This window comes from Sebastes fasciatus, chromosome 7 (genome assembly GCF_043250625.1).
Source record: "Sebastes fasciatus isolate fSebFas1 chromosome 7, fSebFas1.pri, whole genome shotgun sequence".
NCBI lineage: Eukaryota > Metazoa > Chordata > Actinopteri > Perciformes > Sebastidae > Sebastes > Sebastes fasciatus.
The window spans coordinates 4,034,986-4,051,464 of NC_133801.1; the positions used below are offsets into that span (position 1 = coordinate 4,034,986).

Below are 16,479 nucleotides of genomic sequence, written 5' to 3' on the forward strand. Positions count from 1 at the left end.
ATTTTTTTGACATATTTCGAAAAATGTTCTATCTTTTTATCTTTTTTTTAACATTTTTCTGACTTTTTTTTTTTTAAACATTTTTCTGACTTTTTTTTCTTCTTTTTTTTGAAATTTTTCAAAACATTTTCAGACACTTTTCTGAATTTTTTTTTTTACATTTTTTAGACATTCGTTTGTTTTTTTACATTTTTCTGACGTTTTTCAGATATTTTTCTGACTTTTTTCTGACATTTTATTTTTTTTGACTTTTTTCGAAAAAATGTTCTGACTTTTTTTTTTTACATTTTTCTGTCTTTTTTTAAAAAAAATTCTGACTTTTTTTTTATATTTTTCAAAAACATTTTCAGACACTTTTCTGACTTTTTTTTTTTTTTAAACATTTTTCTGACTTTTTTTTCTTTTTTTTTTTTACATTTTTCAAAACTTTTTCAGACATTTTTCTGACATTTTTTAGACATTTTTTTTTTTTTTTTACATTTTTCGAAAAAAAGTTCTGACTTTTTTTATTTTTTTTTAAATTTTTCTGACTTTCATTTATTTTTTATTTTTTTTTACATTTTTCTGACTTTTCTTATTCGTTTTTTTTTTTTACATTTTTCAAAACATTTAGACATTTTATTTTTTTTACATTTTTCGAAAAAATGTTCTGACTTTTTTTTTTTTTTTTACATTTTTCGAAAACATTTTTCTTTTTTTTTACATTTTCAAAGACATTTTCAGACACTTTTCTGACTTCTTTTATAAACATTAAATAAATGTAAAAAAAATAAAATATATATATATATATATATATATATATACATGCCAGTTTTTCCTCGCCAAAATTTAGCGTAAGTTTGGATCGTTATTTAACCTCCTTCTCGATAGTAGCTATACTATATTTGGGGGTGAAGTATCCTTTAAACATGTGATATATAAGTAATAATAGTTCATTTATTTGTTTTGTTTATGCAATTATTGCATATTAATTTAACAGATTCCTGCCTCCAGAAAGATCTGTTCATGGCGTTGCGTTTCTCCGGGCGGTTCAGCTCTACATGTGTGACGGACTCTGCTGGGTGACTGATGGCCAGGGTGCTGTAAGGAGAGTCGGCGCCATCGGAGGACGACATGGCCCTGACCACAGCCTGACTGGGCAGCCGGGACCTCCTGTCTGAGAGGAAAGATACAGAATGACACAAACAACCTGAAATCCTCTGTGGCCAACAAACTGCAACAGTAACTTAGATTCAGAGATCCGTACAACTAATCAACTACTATTTATAATCGAAAATACCAATATATTATATATAATATATATAAATGATGAAGATTTGATGACTGACTTTGATTGACCATCTGTAGGTGTTTGTACTGTTAGTTGGACAAAACAAGACTTTTGAAGAACATGTAGTGAGTTTTTCACTATTTTGTGTTTTTTTCGTAAATGAAAAAATTCAGTTAATCAAAGAAATAAATATTCAAAATATGAATCAATAATGAAAATAATCATTTTATCTGTAGCCCTAATCCAGGGTATTTTTATTTCCACTGGAATAAAAATAAAATAAAAAATAAAATAAAAATATTAAAAAATAAATATTTTATATTTGTTAAATCGACAAATAATATATAAATAAATAAATCTATGTATTTATTGGTCATAAAAATTAGGAAAGCAATGTATAATATAATTCATAATAATATATAATAATTAATCAATAAGTTGATTGACGGAAAATTAATTGGCAACTATCTCGATTGTTGTTTGTCATTTTAATGCAAAAACATTTCATGGTTCCAGCTTCTCAAATACGGTTTGATTTTGTTTTGTTTTTTAATATATAACTTTTAGTAATACATTTTACTTATTGTTTAATAATTTTTTAGGTTTGAAATGTTTGTTAGACCAAACAAACATTGTGAAGGTGTCAACAATCAATCGATTGATTAATTAGCTTTTTAACGCAGTTAAATAATCATTTGTCTACAGACTAGTGTGAGCTAACAGACCTGTGAAGTTTCGTAACATTACAGCACATTTTTATTAATAACACAACAACAAATTAGCAAAACAAAACAGTGTCACTTACATTTGGCGAGAGCTGACCTGACGACCAACGACAACATCGCTCTTCAGTGATCGATGTATAACTGCAGCAAACAACAGGGAGAATGAATTCCTGCTTCACCTGCTTCACCTGCTTCACGCACTAATTTGCATCCATGACATAACACCCAAAATACACATTTAGGTGTATTTTGTGTATTTTGGATGTTTTCTTTCCACTAGTCTGAAAGAAGTTATGTTATGGAAGCAAAATAGCCTAAAATCTCAAAATTGACCATTTAAATACCTAAATGCAAATGTGATTATTTTCAAATCAAATGATTTTTTACCCTATTCCCCTGGGGTGTCTCCTTAAAGAGTCAGTTTTGGAGGGTTAAACCCAAAACAATATCATTCTATATTTCAGCTGCTTGACAGTAATGTTAGCTGACCAGACGAAGGTCTCTCCATGAATCAATGCTGATCCTAGTGTTGGCTTTTCCTGCTTCAGCCTCCCGACCGCGGCCGGAGGGAACAGGGGAGACGCCGGAGTTTTGGTCGGAGACGATAATGTTTCTCTCTGCGGAACCCCGTCACTTCATAAGACACAGGAAACCTCTGTTGGTCTTGAGGAGCTGCAGCAGTTATTTCTGCATAAACGTCCACTGTACGTGGCTCTAGATATTCTCAGAGCTAAACTAACTCTTCTGCAGTGTGTAGTGTGCGCGCATGCACATGAGAATGGAGCGAGAACGAGCGCGGTGTGTGAGTGAAGGCAGGCAGAGGAGCAGACAGTGGTGGCTGGTGGAAATTTCGGCAAACATCCCGGTATGATTTAATGCAATAGGTGAAGGTATCAAAAACACATCACTACTTTGCAGTTAAATAATCAACAATTATTTTATTCCAACAGGAGCAGTAAAGATGCTTAGAAAAACAAACAGAATAACATGTACTCAGTGGTGGAAAGTAACTAAGTACATTTACTCAAGTACTGTACTTAGGTAAAATTTTGAGGTACTTGTATTTTTACTTAAGTATTTCCATGTTCTGATACTTTCTACTTCTACTCCACTACATCTCAGAGGGAAATATTGTACTTTTTACACCACTACATTGATTTAATAACTTTAGTTACTTTACAGATTCAGATTATTAATACAAAATATAATCACTGAATAAATGATGATGTATTATTATAGATTAAACTACCCAGCAGTGTATAAAGTCATTAAAATGAACTCCACCTTAACCAGCTGCAACATTAAAGTGATGAACACATTAATGCATCAATAAGTATAATCCAATAATATACATTATTCTGCATAATGTGTACTTTAAGTATATATATATATATATATATATATATATATATATATTTATATACATATAATATATATATTTTTGCACTTTTACTTGAGGATTTTGAATGCAGGAGCCTTACTGTAACAGAGTATTTCTACATGGTAGTATTGCTACTTTTACTGAAGTACAAGATCTGAGTACTTCCACCACTGCATGTACTATAATACAAAACACAAACATGTAATACAATACTAATGTAATATAACAATATAACATGTAATAGAAATGTTTCCTTAATGTGATAACCCTATTGACCTTGCTTTGTTTGGTAAACCAATAGTGAGATAAAGATATATATATATATAATATATATACAACAGTAGATATATAATACTGCTGTTAAACTGCTGTTAAGTCCTGGAGCTATTCAGACACTTGAATGTACATAAACGTTGGACTCAAGTGCTCTGAGGTGTAGACATAGTAATACTGCTGTTAAACTGCTGTTAAGTCCTGAAGCTATTCAGACACCTGAATGTACATAAACGTTGGACTCAAGTGCTCTGAGGTGTAGACATAGTAAACTCCAGCAAAACTTCTGCTTCAAAACTGTCTTACCTCACTCAAAAGGCACAACCACAACACAGCTACAGATATTAATACTACATAAAATACAGTTTACAAGAACAATACAATTAATTTACCGGGTCTCAATTAAATTGTGATGCCTCCATGACCAATTTAAGCAAATGAGACTGAGGACAACTATGTACAAGAACAGTCAATGTGATGAGACCGGGATCACCGACCCGGATTGATTTATACGTGTAAGAAGTTACAAACAGTCCCTTTAAGTAAAACATAATTTTAAGTTAATATTAGCTTAAACAATAACAGTAACACTAAGCATATACTGTACCAGTGAATTATATAATTTTATACTTTAAATACACACACACACACACACACACACACACACATATACAGTATATATATATATATGTATATATATATATATATATACATATACTACACACTACTGCACACTATTATATCTGCTGGGCTGCAACCTGCAGGAATTCATTCTCCCTGTTTGCTGCAGTTATAAATCGATCACTGAAGAATGCAAAGTCAAAAGAGTGATATTGTTGTCATTGGTCGTCAGGTAAGCTTTTTTTTATTTCATGTTGGTTTTGTTTCGTTTCTGTTGTCCTTTTATGTTTGGCACAGCTCGTTGTTTATGTTTTCGTTATGCTTCTTTTGTATGTAAATGTTTTTAATGTTTTCTGCTGTTACTATGGATACTGTCATTTTGAAATAATAAAAAAAAATATATATATATGACAAAGAAAGAAGGGAATTGCTATCAGTAGTAGATGATGGAAAATTACAATGGGGAATCTGCTAGGAAAGACATCTAAGAAAGTACACAATCTTTTAATTAATTACTTAAGGGCAACAGGAATAATGGAGATAATTTAATTATTGTTTGTATTATTGTTATTATTATTAATAATAATTATTCATTTTTTATTTTGTTATTTTTACTTTATTTTCATTATTATTTATTTTATTATTATTATTATTATTATTATTATTATTATTATTATTATTATTATTATTATTATTATTATTTTCCTGCCAATCTATTGCTCCACACTCCAGTCCAGTGATGAAGAAAGGGAATTGCTATCAGGAGTAGATGATGGAAATATTACAATCTGCTAGGAAAGACATCTAAGAAAGCACACAATCTTCTAATTAATTACTTAAAGGCAACAGGAATAATGGAGATAATTTAATTATTATTATTATTGTTATTAATAATAATAACAATACATTTATTTATTTTTTATTATTTTTTTCTTTTATTATTATTATTATTATTATTATTATTATTATTATTATTATTATTATCTACTGCTCCACACGCCAGTCCAGTGACGAAGAAAGAAGGGAATTGCTATCAGGAGTAGATGATGGAAATATTACAATCTGCTAGGAAAGACATCTAAGAAAGTACACAATCTTCTAATTAATTACTTAAGGGCAACATGAATAATGATGAGAATTTAATTATTATTAGTATAATTATTATTAATAATAATAATTATATATTTTTATTTTATTGTTTTTTTTGTTTTTTATTTATTTTTTATTTTTCCCTGCCAATCTACTGCTCCACACTCCAGTCCAGTAGGTGGAGGTAATGCACCTATGAGCTGGTTTGCCAACCAACAATAAACACAGAAGAAGCAGCAGAAGCTAGCTAGCTAAAGAGGGGTTCATTTAAGTTGTTTTGTTTGTTGCACACTATTATATCTGCTGGGCTGCACCCTGCAGGAATTCATTCTTCCTGTTGTTTACTGTGGTTATAAATCGATCACTGAAGAGTGCAAAGTCCAAAGAGTGATGTTGTCATTGGTCGTCAGGTCAGCTCTCACCAAATGTAAGTGACACTGTTCTGTTTTGCTCATTTTGTTGTTGTTGTAATTAATGAACATGTGCTGTAATGTTATGAAACTTCACAGAGCATCTGGTGTTAACTTCACAGGTCTGTTAGCTCGCACTAGTCTGTAGACAAATGATTATTTAACTGCGTTAAAAACCTCTGCAGGTGAAAGGTCACCAGCATTAATGTGCAAGGTTGCCTTGTAGAGCTCTCTCTAACCAGTGGTGCTGGAAGTACTCAGATCCTTTAGTAGTTTTTAGTAGGATATATATATACTGGAAAAACAAAGTTTGGAAACTTGTGTTTGGTGGATTATTTCTCTGTTGTTACAATGCTAATGGTCATTGTATTTTACATCGTTGGAAAGCCTGTTTATTTACCTTCGCAATGATGTCCAACTTGTAAGGATCATGCATTTGTGGGATGAGCAGCACAGCTGATTATGTGGGTAGCGCCCAAGAAAAATTTACCAAAATCCTTCACCGTCAGGCCCGTTGGCGCTGGTGTCAACAACACAGACAATGGAACCTGAACATGTGGGGGAATGTCATGTTCAGTGATGAGTCCAGGTTCTGTCTGCCAAAGTTGGATGGCAGGGTCAAAGTATGGAGACGACGTGGAGAACGCTATGCTGATTGTTGCAACAATGGAGTAACAGCTCTCGGTGGGGGCGGTGTCATGGTGTGGGGGGGCATCTCCCTCACTGGCAAAACAAGGCTTGTCATCATTGAAGGCCATCTCAATGCAGGGAGATATCGGGATGAGATTCTGCAGCCAGTGGGGATCCCATATCTCCACAATCTGGCACCTAACTTCATCCTCCAAGATGACAACGCTCGCCCCACAGAGCCAGGGTTATCACAGACTACCTCCACAATGTGGGAGGAGAGAGAATGGAACGGCCTGCCAAGAGTCCACACCTCAACCCAACTGAACACTTGTAGGATCAGCTTGGGCGTGCTGTACGTGTTAGAGTGACCGACACAACCTGCAACGAATCCTGGTTGAGGAATGGAACGCCATCCCACAGCAACGTGTGACCAGGTTGGTGACCAGCATGAGGAGGAAGTGTCAGGCTGTTGTGGCTGCGTATGGATCTTCCACCGCTACTGAGGCTCCTGACGGTGTATTAAATGAATATAAGTGTAAAATTGCCAATATGTCTTGTTTGTTCCTTGTTACTGATAAAGAGTTCAATCATCCAATCCACCAAACAACTCAAAACAAGAGTCAATACCAACAGGAGAATACACTGTTTACCATTGACGGAGCATTTTGGCAAATTTTTCTTGGGCGCTCCCCACATAATCAGCTGTGGTGCTCATCCCACAAATGCATGATCCTTACAAGTTGGACATCATTGCGAAGGTAAATAAACAGGCTTTCCAACGAGGTAAAATACAATGCCAATTAGCATTGTAACAACAGAGAAATAATCAACCAAACACAAGTTTCCAAACTTTGTTTTTCCAGTTTTTATATATATATATATATATATATATATATATATATACATGGAGGACATAACCTGCTAAAATCACAAATAAATGAATAAATAAATAAATGACTCAATAAATAAATAAATGTCATCAAATGTAGCAAAAATAATATTAAAAATAAAAGTAGCCATTCATTAATTGATAAAATGTGACATAAATTGATATTTCTGTTTTAATTATTTATTTATTTTCATTATCTTTTACATTTATTTATTTATTTTTGCATTCATTTTTATTTATTCACTTATGCATTTATTTTTTAGTCAAATTCCTTTCATGTGTTCACATACTTGGCCAATAAAGTTGATTGATTACATGTACTTATTAGCTGTTACTATGATAATCCAGTGCTGTAATATGAAACTTCACAGAGCATCTGGTGTTAACTTCACAAGTCTGTTAGCTCGCACTAGTCTGTAGACAAATTAATATATAACTGCTTATAAAAAAGCTCAGTAGGTGAAAGGTCACCAGCATTATTTTGCAAGGTTGTCTTGTAGAGCTCTCTCTAACCAGTGGTGCAGGAAGTACTCAGCTCCTTTAGTAGAAGTAAAAAGTACTCTGTTACAAGTAAAAGTCCTGCATTGAAATGTTACTTCAGTAAAAAGTATAATCAGGAAATTGTACTTAAAAGTACTCTTGCAGAAGAATGTCCCCTGTGACTGTTATTAGATATTATATCATTATAATATTACTCATGCATTAATGTAAAAGCAGGATTTTAGTGTTGTAGTTGGTATTTTGTATCGGACTGTAACTAATGATTATTTGCATTAAAGGGCCCATATCGTGCTCATTTTCAGGTTCATACTTGTATTTTGTGTTTCTACTAGAACATGTTTACATACTGTTATGTCCAAAACCCCCTATATTTTCCTCATATTGTCAGCCCTGAATATGTCTGTATTTACCCTCTGTCTGAAACGCTCCGTTTTAGTGCATTTTGACAGAATTGCAACGGAATTGCGTTGCTAGGCAACAGCTTGGGTCCCTGTGTACTTCCTGTCAGCTGATGACATTCACATACACTGCAACCAGGAATAAACTGGGACACATTTAGAATGTTTACGTTTAAAATTGTGTCAAGGGTCTAAATATTGTATATTTGTGACATCACGAATGGGCAGAAATCCTGACGGCTTGTTTCAAATGCAGAGTTTCTGAATACGGGCTTTATGTATTTCCCTCTGGATTGAGTGTTTCGATACTTTCACAGTATTTATATAGGACTTAAGCCTGCTTTATAATAAAAAAACATGAAAATCTCACAATTTTTAAGGATTAATCTGCTGATTCTTTTACTGAATCAATCAATCGATTGATTGTTGACACCTTAACAATGTTTGTTTTGTTCAACAAAAATTTCAAACCTCAAAATTATTAAAAAATAAGTAAAATGTATTATTAAAAGAATATATATAAAAAAACAGCAAATCAAATCGTATTTGTGAAGCTGAAACCATGAAATGTTTTTGCATTAAAATGATTGAAACAATCAAGATAGTTGCCAATTAATTTGACGTCAATCGACTTATTGATTAATTGTTATATATTATTATGAATTATATTATACATTGCTTTCCTAATTTTGTAAAACAAAATGTGACCAATAAATACATAGATTTATTTAGTTTTATTTATTTATATATTATTTGTTGATTTAACAAATATAAAATATGTATTTTTTTTAATGCAATTTTTATTTCTGTTTTAAGATCTTTTTATTCCAGTGGAAATAAAAATACCCTGGATTAGGGCTACAGATAAAATGATTATTTTCATTATTGATTCACATTTTGAATATTTATTTCTTTGATTAACTGAATTTTTTCATTTACGAAAAAAACACAAAATAGTGAAAAACTCACTACATGTTCTTCAAAAGTCGTGTTTTGTCCAACTAACAGTTCAAACACCTACAGATGGTCAATCAAAGTCAGTCATCAGATCCTCATCATTTTAAAAGCTGGAATCAGAATATTTGGTATTTTCGATTATAAATAGTAGTTGATTAGTTGTACGGATCTCTGAATCTAAGTTACTGTTGCAGTTTGTTGGCCACAGAGGATTTCAGGTTGTTTGTGTCATTCTGTGTCTTTCCTCTCAGACTGGAGGTCCCGGCTGCCCAGTCAGGCTGTGGTCAGGGCCATGTCGTCCTCCGGTGGCGCCGACTCTCCTTACAGCACCCTTGCCATCAGTCACCCTGCAGAGTCCGTCACACATGTAGAGCTGAACCGCCCGGAGAAACGCAACGCCATGAACAGAGCTTTCTGGAGGCATGAATCTGTTAAATTAATATGCAATAATTGCATAAACAAATAAATGAACTATTATTACTTATATATCACATGTTTAAAGGAATACTTCACCCCCAAATATAGTATAGCTACTATCGAGAAGGAGGTTAAATAACGATCCAAACTTACGCTAAATTTTGGCGAGGAAAAACTGGCATGGCCATTTTCAAAGGGGTCCCTTGACCTCTGACCTCCAGATATGTGAATGTAAATGGGTTCTATGGGTACCCACGAGTCTCCCCTTTACAGACATGCCCACTTTATGATAATCACATGCAGTTTGTGGCAAGTCATAGTCAAGTCAGCACACTGACACACTGACAGCTGTTGTTTCCTGTTGGGCTGCAGTTTGCCATGTTGTGATTGGAGCATATTGTTTTATGCTAAATGCAGTACCTGTGAGGGTTTCTGGACAATATTTGTCCTTTTTTCGTGTTAATTGATTTCCAATAATAAATATATACATACATTTTCTTAAAGCAGTATATTTTCCCACTCCCATGTTGATAAGGGTATTAAATACTTAACAAATCTCCCTTTTAGGTATATTTTGAACAGATACAAAATGTGCGATTAATTTGCGAGTAAACGTGATTAACTATGGACAATCATGCGATTAATTGCGATTAAATATTTTAATCAATTGACAGCCCTAAAATAAATAAATGTGGAAACATAATGAGGAATAAATAAATGAATAAATAAAAGTAGAAATAAATGAAAATACTTTTTTACTTATTTTATATTTTATTTATATTTTTATATATATTTATATTTCCAAATTTTTTTATTTACTCATGTATTTTTATGTGTTCCTCTTTATATTTCCACATTTATTTTCTTATTCTTTTACAGATTTATTCTGTATTATGGCACTCCCATGACTCCATAACAAATGACTTAAATTAGATTTTGAAAGATATCAGAGATATTGAATAACTTACCAGTAGGCGAGTGTTTCCTAAAGCACTTTTTCACAATTTGTCCTGAAATTACAAGAAATATTATTGAAAAGGAAACCACTGGAATTCCTCATTGAAGCACTTATATAAAAGTATTAATATACCAGATTATCCAACACTGATGGGAACTTGTGGGTTGTTTCTCCCAGTGAGATGGTGGATTGCTTTAATAAGATCGCTGGGGACCCGGACTGCAGAGTGGTGGTGTTTTCTGGAGCTGGGAAGATCTTCACAGCTGGTGGGTATCAGATGGTTTGCACTCTTCTATCTTCATAGTCAAGTTGTATTTATTCTCTGTGCTGTGTTACCGTCCAGGTATTGACCTGATGGACATGGCCAGCGACGTCCTCCAACCAGAGGGCGACGACACGGCCAGAATTTCCTGGAACTTGAGAAAAATAGTCACCAAATATCAGGAGACGTTCACCGTCATAGAGAAGGTCGGCCAATGTATTTGGGCAGCATTTAAAAATGTTGGGTTATCAGTGTATTGTCCTGTGAAATGTTTTGATTATTGTTTTCTTCTTCTAGTGTCCAAAGCCTGTAGTGGTGGCTGTCCACGGAGCCTGTGTTGGGGGAGGTAGGACGTCATCATCACACTGTCATAGTGCAGCCTTCAGTTTATGGCCCACACATATGTTCGCATGGAAAAGATGTCTGCTCTGTCATACAGGAGTTACGTCTCACTGTATATCTGCCCCGTTTCCACCACAGGAACTTTCCCCTAGGACTAAGAACCTTTTGAGGAACTCTTTGCGTTTCGACTGCAGGAACCAAGGCCTATGGAAAGGAGGCTGGGTCACGGGCGGACATGGGTCATGGGTTATGGGGTATAACACATGCGCAGTGTAACTGAAGCTGCGGTCGTGCGTTGTGATTGGCTCAATTTCGGCGAGTGCATGCCAGATTTTAGTGCTTTTATGATTTATACCCCCAAAGATATGATACGTTGATGACGCGTGACCCAGCCTCCTTTCTATAGGCCTCGGCAGGAACCAGGGTCTAAATTAAGTTCTGGGGACATTTTACGGGGCCCTTTTACCCCCCAAAAAGTCCCTGGTTGGGGGGTGGCACTTTCTGAAAGTACAGGAACTTCCGGGGTGGAGTTTGCAGGGATGACCATCACAGATTTGTCAAACACACACAGCGCCGCTGCTTCAGCTGTTCCGCTTCATTCATAAAACAAGGAAGTACTCTAGTATCGATTTAGGACCATTTTAGGACGAGGGGAAGGCATTTGTCTTTGTTTTATAATATTAAAAGTAAAGTTAGGCTCTGCTGTCGAGTTCCCGACTCATTTAAAGAAAGACAGAGAGAAAAAGAGAGAGAGATCGTGAGGGTGAGCGGTAAAAGAGACATGTTGATAAGTGTATTAAATACTTGACAAATCTCTCTTATAGGTACATTTTGAACAGATCAAAAAGTTTGCGATTAGAAACCCAGTAACTGAAATGAGTCAGTCTTCAGGAAATGTTACAATTACCTGCAAAGATTGTATCAGAGGAGGGCGTGTTATTCAAACTGGTAGAGAAAAGAGTTAACTCACCGTCATGTTCACTGTGGATGTTGTGTCTCTGCGGCAGGTGTTGATCTGATCACAGCCTGTGACATCCGTCTGTGCACCCAGGACGCCTGGTTCCAGATAAAGGTATGTCCATCTCATTAACATAATTAGGAAATGTGGTGAGGAAAACGAGACATTTGAGGACGCCATCTCAGGCTTTGGGAAACACTAATCGATATTTTTCACCATTTAATAGACCAAACAACTAATCAATTAATCAAGAAAATGATCAACAGATTAACTGACAATGAAAATAATCGATAGTTGCAGCCCCACGGGAAACAGATAAATGATTAAGATGAAAAAAAGAGCTGAAAAATATAATAGAGTAAAATAAATGAAGTTTTAATTAATTTAATCACCTGAATGAAGGTAAAATAAAATGCTTTATATGTATTTTTACACCCCATTTCAGTTATTTAACTAACAACACTTTTTTACTGATGTATTCAATAATATTTTACAGCCTTTGTCAGTTTTGGGCCTCCATATAAAACAAACAGATAATATCTGAATGAAAACGGTCAGTCATATTTATCATCATTCATGTTTAGTTATAAGAAAATAAAGAAATAATAAAATAAAGACAGTTCATCAGAATGTAAAAATAAAAACAAAGATATATCATTTTCATGTATAAAGCATAAACAAACTCTCCATAGACCTGTTGTTGTATTGAAGGATACAGGTGATGTTCTGATATGATACTCACAGCATCGGTGTCTTTCTGGTCGGCTTTACAGGAAGTTGATATTGGACTTGCAGCAGACGTTGGAACTCTCCAGAGACTTCCTAAAGTCATCGGCAGCCGCAGGTAAAGCTGCCATTTTAATAAACCACACAGAGTCGGGGGGGTGAGGTTGTATCTCCTGCTTACTGTTAAAGTCACAGGCTATATGTAGAAATACACGTAAAGCATTTAAAGTGACAGAAAGCATCAAATAACAAAAAAAAAAGTTATGTTTTCATGATTTTTCTTATAAAAGTCTAGACGCCAGGACGTTTCAGTTAGATGCGACAAAGAGTCATGTTGCCATACAGTGTTAAAGGGATTTTTGTCACTTTGGTGAATCCAGATTAACCCTTTAAAACACCAAAGTCACACAATAACACAAACAAACTAACCGATCGAGGCAGCGGTAGACCAGCAACTCCCGTGTTCTGCGAGGTAGAATTACTGTTTTTGTGAATGGAGTCTGGTGGCTTCGAAGAGAGCAGAGATAACGGCTTCAGTTCCTCATCGGAAAGGGCTGTTTGACAGCAAGGTAAAGCCCTAACCCTAACCCTAAAAAAGACAAATACGGGTCTCAGAGGGTTAAACGTTAATTTGTGCTGCAACAGCTTTAACAGTATAACAAATATTTATCGATTAATTACACACAAAAATTCAAGCTAGTTCCCTGTACTTTAAATGTATGTATGAAGTTGTATATTGTTGTCATGTGATTCTTTCTCCAGCCTGGTGAACGAGTTGGCTCTGACCGCCAGGAAGATGTATGCCGATGAAGCCAAGAGCAGCGGACTGGTCAGGTAAATGCATCCTCTACAGAATCATGTACACTTCTATACAGCAGGAGTTTTCTCTCATTAAGTAGTTTGGTTTTTACGGAACCTGTGTTGTCCAGTTTCAAATGTGTTTGGGCCATCACCTCAGTCACCAGCTGCATCAACGTTATTAAATCTTCAGGCTTACTTACTTAGTTTTGATGTCATGAAGCTGGCTCAACTTATTAAAGGGATAGTTCAGGTGTTTTGAAGTATACTGGTTATGAAATACACCGACTATGAATCAGTACCTCATACAACCCCACTTCAGAACACCCCAACTATCCCTTTAAGAAGCCAGTCTGTTGGGGAGACAGTTTCATTTTAAAATAACAAAGCAGGACTTTGTGATATACTGCAATTTCAAAGAGCAACTATCACCAATTGATATGATGATCCTCCACTTTTCCTCTCCAGCCGAGTGTTTGCCGATAAGGAGGCCATGATGGCGGCAGCTCTGGAGATGGCCGGAGAGATCGCCGGCCGCAGCCCTGTAGCTGTGCAGGGCACCAAAATCAACCTGGTCTACTCCAGAGACCACAGCGTCGCAGAAGGACTGAATTACATGGTGAGAAGAACACCACCCTTACTTTGGAGGTGACTTTATATTAGTTAACACTGAACACCTTGTTCTTCCTTCTCCAGGCCACCTGGAACATGAGCATGCTTCAGACTCAAGATGTGATGAAATCAGCTGCGGCCGCCATGGAGAAGAAGAGTCCCAAGACGATCGCGTTCTCCAAACTCTAAACCGCACCGAGACAAAGTTCAGATACTGCATATATATATTATATATATACATATATATATATATATATATGTATATATATAATGTATATAACACCAGAGCTTCTGTTTTATTCCCCCAATGTGGCCTTTCTGTGGGACGGGAACATTTCTAAAACTAACTAACCAGTAATCTGTGGCCATTTGAGGATGATGTAATGAGACTTTAAGTGATGGAGGCTGTTGGAAATATCGCCAATATAGTCCTTCTTGTGATTGGTTTTCCAAAGGTCTGTATTCATACTTGCCAACCCTCCTGTATTCCCAGGAGACTCCCGTTTTTCATCGCCTTCTCCCAGTTTCCTCGCGGGGTCACATTTCTCCCGATTTGTGGCAGTTTTTCGCACCTTTTTTTTCGTTATCTCAACCTGTTTCTGGCGCTGTGTATGTCTGTATTATTGTTTGGGTGGAAACAGTATTTTGATAATGGGATACTATACTTTCCATCTAAAACTAAGGAATTCAAATTCATCTATGTGTGTGATCAGAATCATAAGTTGGTTAACGTTAACTTCTTTGACTTTCTCAGCTCGTCCATCGCTGTAAAAACAGTAACAGCTAGTTTTTAAATTCTCTAATCGACTTCATGAATGTTTTATCTTATTAAAGAAACTCATCAGGAAGTTAGTGTTGACTGTGATTTTAAAAAGTAAGTAAATACATGTACTCAATCACCTTTATTGGCCAAGTATGTGAACACATGAAAGGAATTTAACTAAAAAATAAATAAAAAAATAAATAAATACATTTAGAAATTAATGAAAATAAATAAATAAAGAGGAAAATTAAACGGAAGAATAAATAAATAAGGGAATTAATATAAAGATAAGTAAATAAATAAGTAATTTATTGGAAAAATATCAATTTATGCCACATTTTATCAATGAATTGTTGTTAGTTGTAAACTGAGGGAATTCAGTAGAGTTCAATTCTAGGAGATAAGGTAAAAACCTACAATAGGAAGTGATTTAGAATTTTTCTTTGTTTGTGAATGAAGAATTTGGCATTACAGAATAATGAAATTAATCAGATGCTCAAGAGCCCCATCATCTGGATTATCATAGTAACATAATGAGTACATGTAATCAATCAACTTTATTGGCCAAGTATGTGAACACATGAAAGGAATTTGACTAAAAAATAAATGCATAAGTGAATAAATAAAAACTAATGCAAAAATAAATAAATGTAAAAAAAATAATGAAAATAAAAAAATTATCAATACATGTGTGTATTTAAAATATAAAATTATATAATTTACTGATACAGTATATGCTTAGTGTTACTGTTATTGTTTAAGCTAATATTAACTTAAAATTATGTTTTACTTAACATTTTTTGCACACTGTCTATTCACGGTTGTAACTCGTAAACTGCGAAATTTCAACAAATTAACAAGTTCAATTTCTTGTCTATTTGTTTTAAGTTCATGGTGAAACCCTGGATGTCATCATGAAGGGAATGCTTGTCGTATTTAGAAGAGGTGTATGCCTTTCTGAAGGTCTCAATTATGGTAATCATACACAAGGCACAGCAGATACAGGAAATACAACTAAACATTATTTTATTTTAATTTAATTTTATTTATTTTACTGCCTCACTTGTTCGGTACCATCATCCAGTTATCTGGAGGCCTGAGGGGCACTACCATGTCAACTATGTAACGGGGTGGTGTTTCATCTGCAACCTTTGGTTCAACCTCTGGGGCAACCTTGGATTGAGTTCGCAGGACTTTTTTCTTTGCGCAAGATTTGACCTTCTGTGCTGCCGGCTTTGTTGCCTTTTGAAGAAGCTTTTCAGTCCCTTTGAGTTTTTCTTCCAGCGTTTTTCGCACCTTCCTCATCGTGTACATCTCCAATCTCTGCTCATTGATTATTCTGAGCTGAGTATTGCCAAGGTCGAGGACTCTCTGACGTGTCTTGACATATTGCTGTTCTGCAACTCTCTTGTCATTCTGACGTACCCTGTCATAAGAAGTGATCATCTTCTTTAAACGGGGAATCTGATCTCGAAACGCAGACTCATTTTCTTTATCCA

At 34.8% G+C, this 16,479-nt stretch overlaps 1 protein-coding gene across 1 annotated transcript; it reads left to right on the forward strand.

Moving 5' to 3' along the window:
- Positions 1–5,569: 5,569 nt before the first annotated feature.
- ech1 (enoyl CoA hydratase 1, peroxisomal) lies at positions 5,570–15,065 on the forward strand. The gene is made up of 10 exons (XM_074641079.1): positions 5,570–5,786; positions 9,396–9,564; positions 10,697–10,785; positions 10,863–10,987; positions 11,079–11,127; positions 12,131–12,195; positions 12,855–12,925; positions 13,570–13,641; positions 14,074–14,224; positions 14,302–15,065. The coding sequence occupies exons 1-10, from the start codon at positions 5,750–5,752 to the stop codon at positions 14,404–14,406; spliced, it is 933 nt and encodes a 310-aa protein (XP_074497180.1). The 5' UTR covers positions 5,570–5,749; the 3' UTR covers positions 14,407–15,065.
- The last annotated feature ends 1,414 nt before the right edge of the window (positions 15,066–16,479 follow it).

Coding starts and splice junctions, on each gene's coding strand:
- ech1 (XM_074641079.1), top strand. CDS start 5,750: ATGTTGTCATTGGTCGTCAGGTCAGCTCTCACCAAAT. Junction 9,565..10,696: donor ATGAACAGAGCTTTCTGGAG/GCATGAATCTGT, acceptor TGTTTCTCCCAG/TGAGATGGTGGATTGCTTTA. Junction 10,988..11,078: donor CGTTCACCGTCATAGAGAAG/GTCGGCCAATGT, acceptor TTCTTCTTCTAG/TGTCCAAAGCCTGTAGTGGT.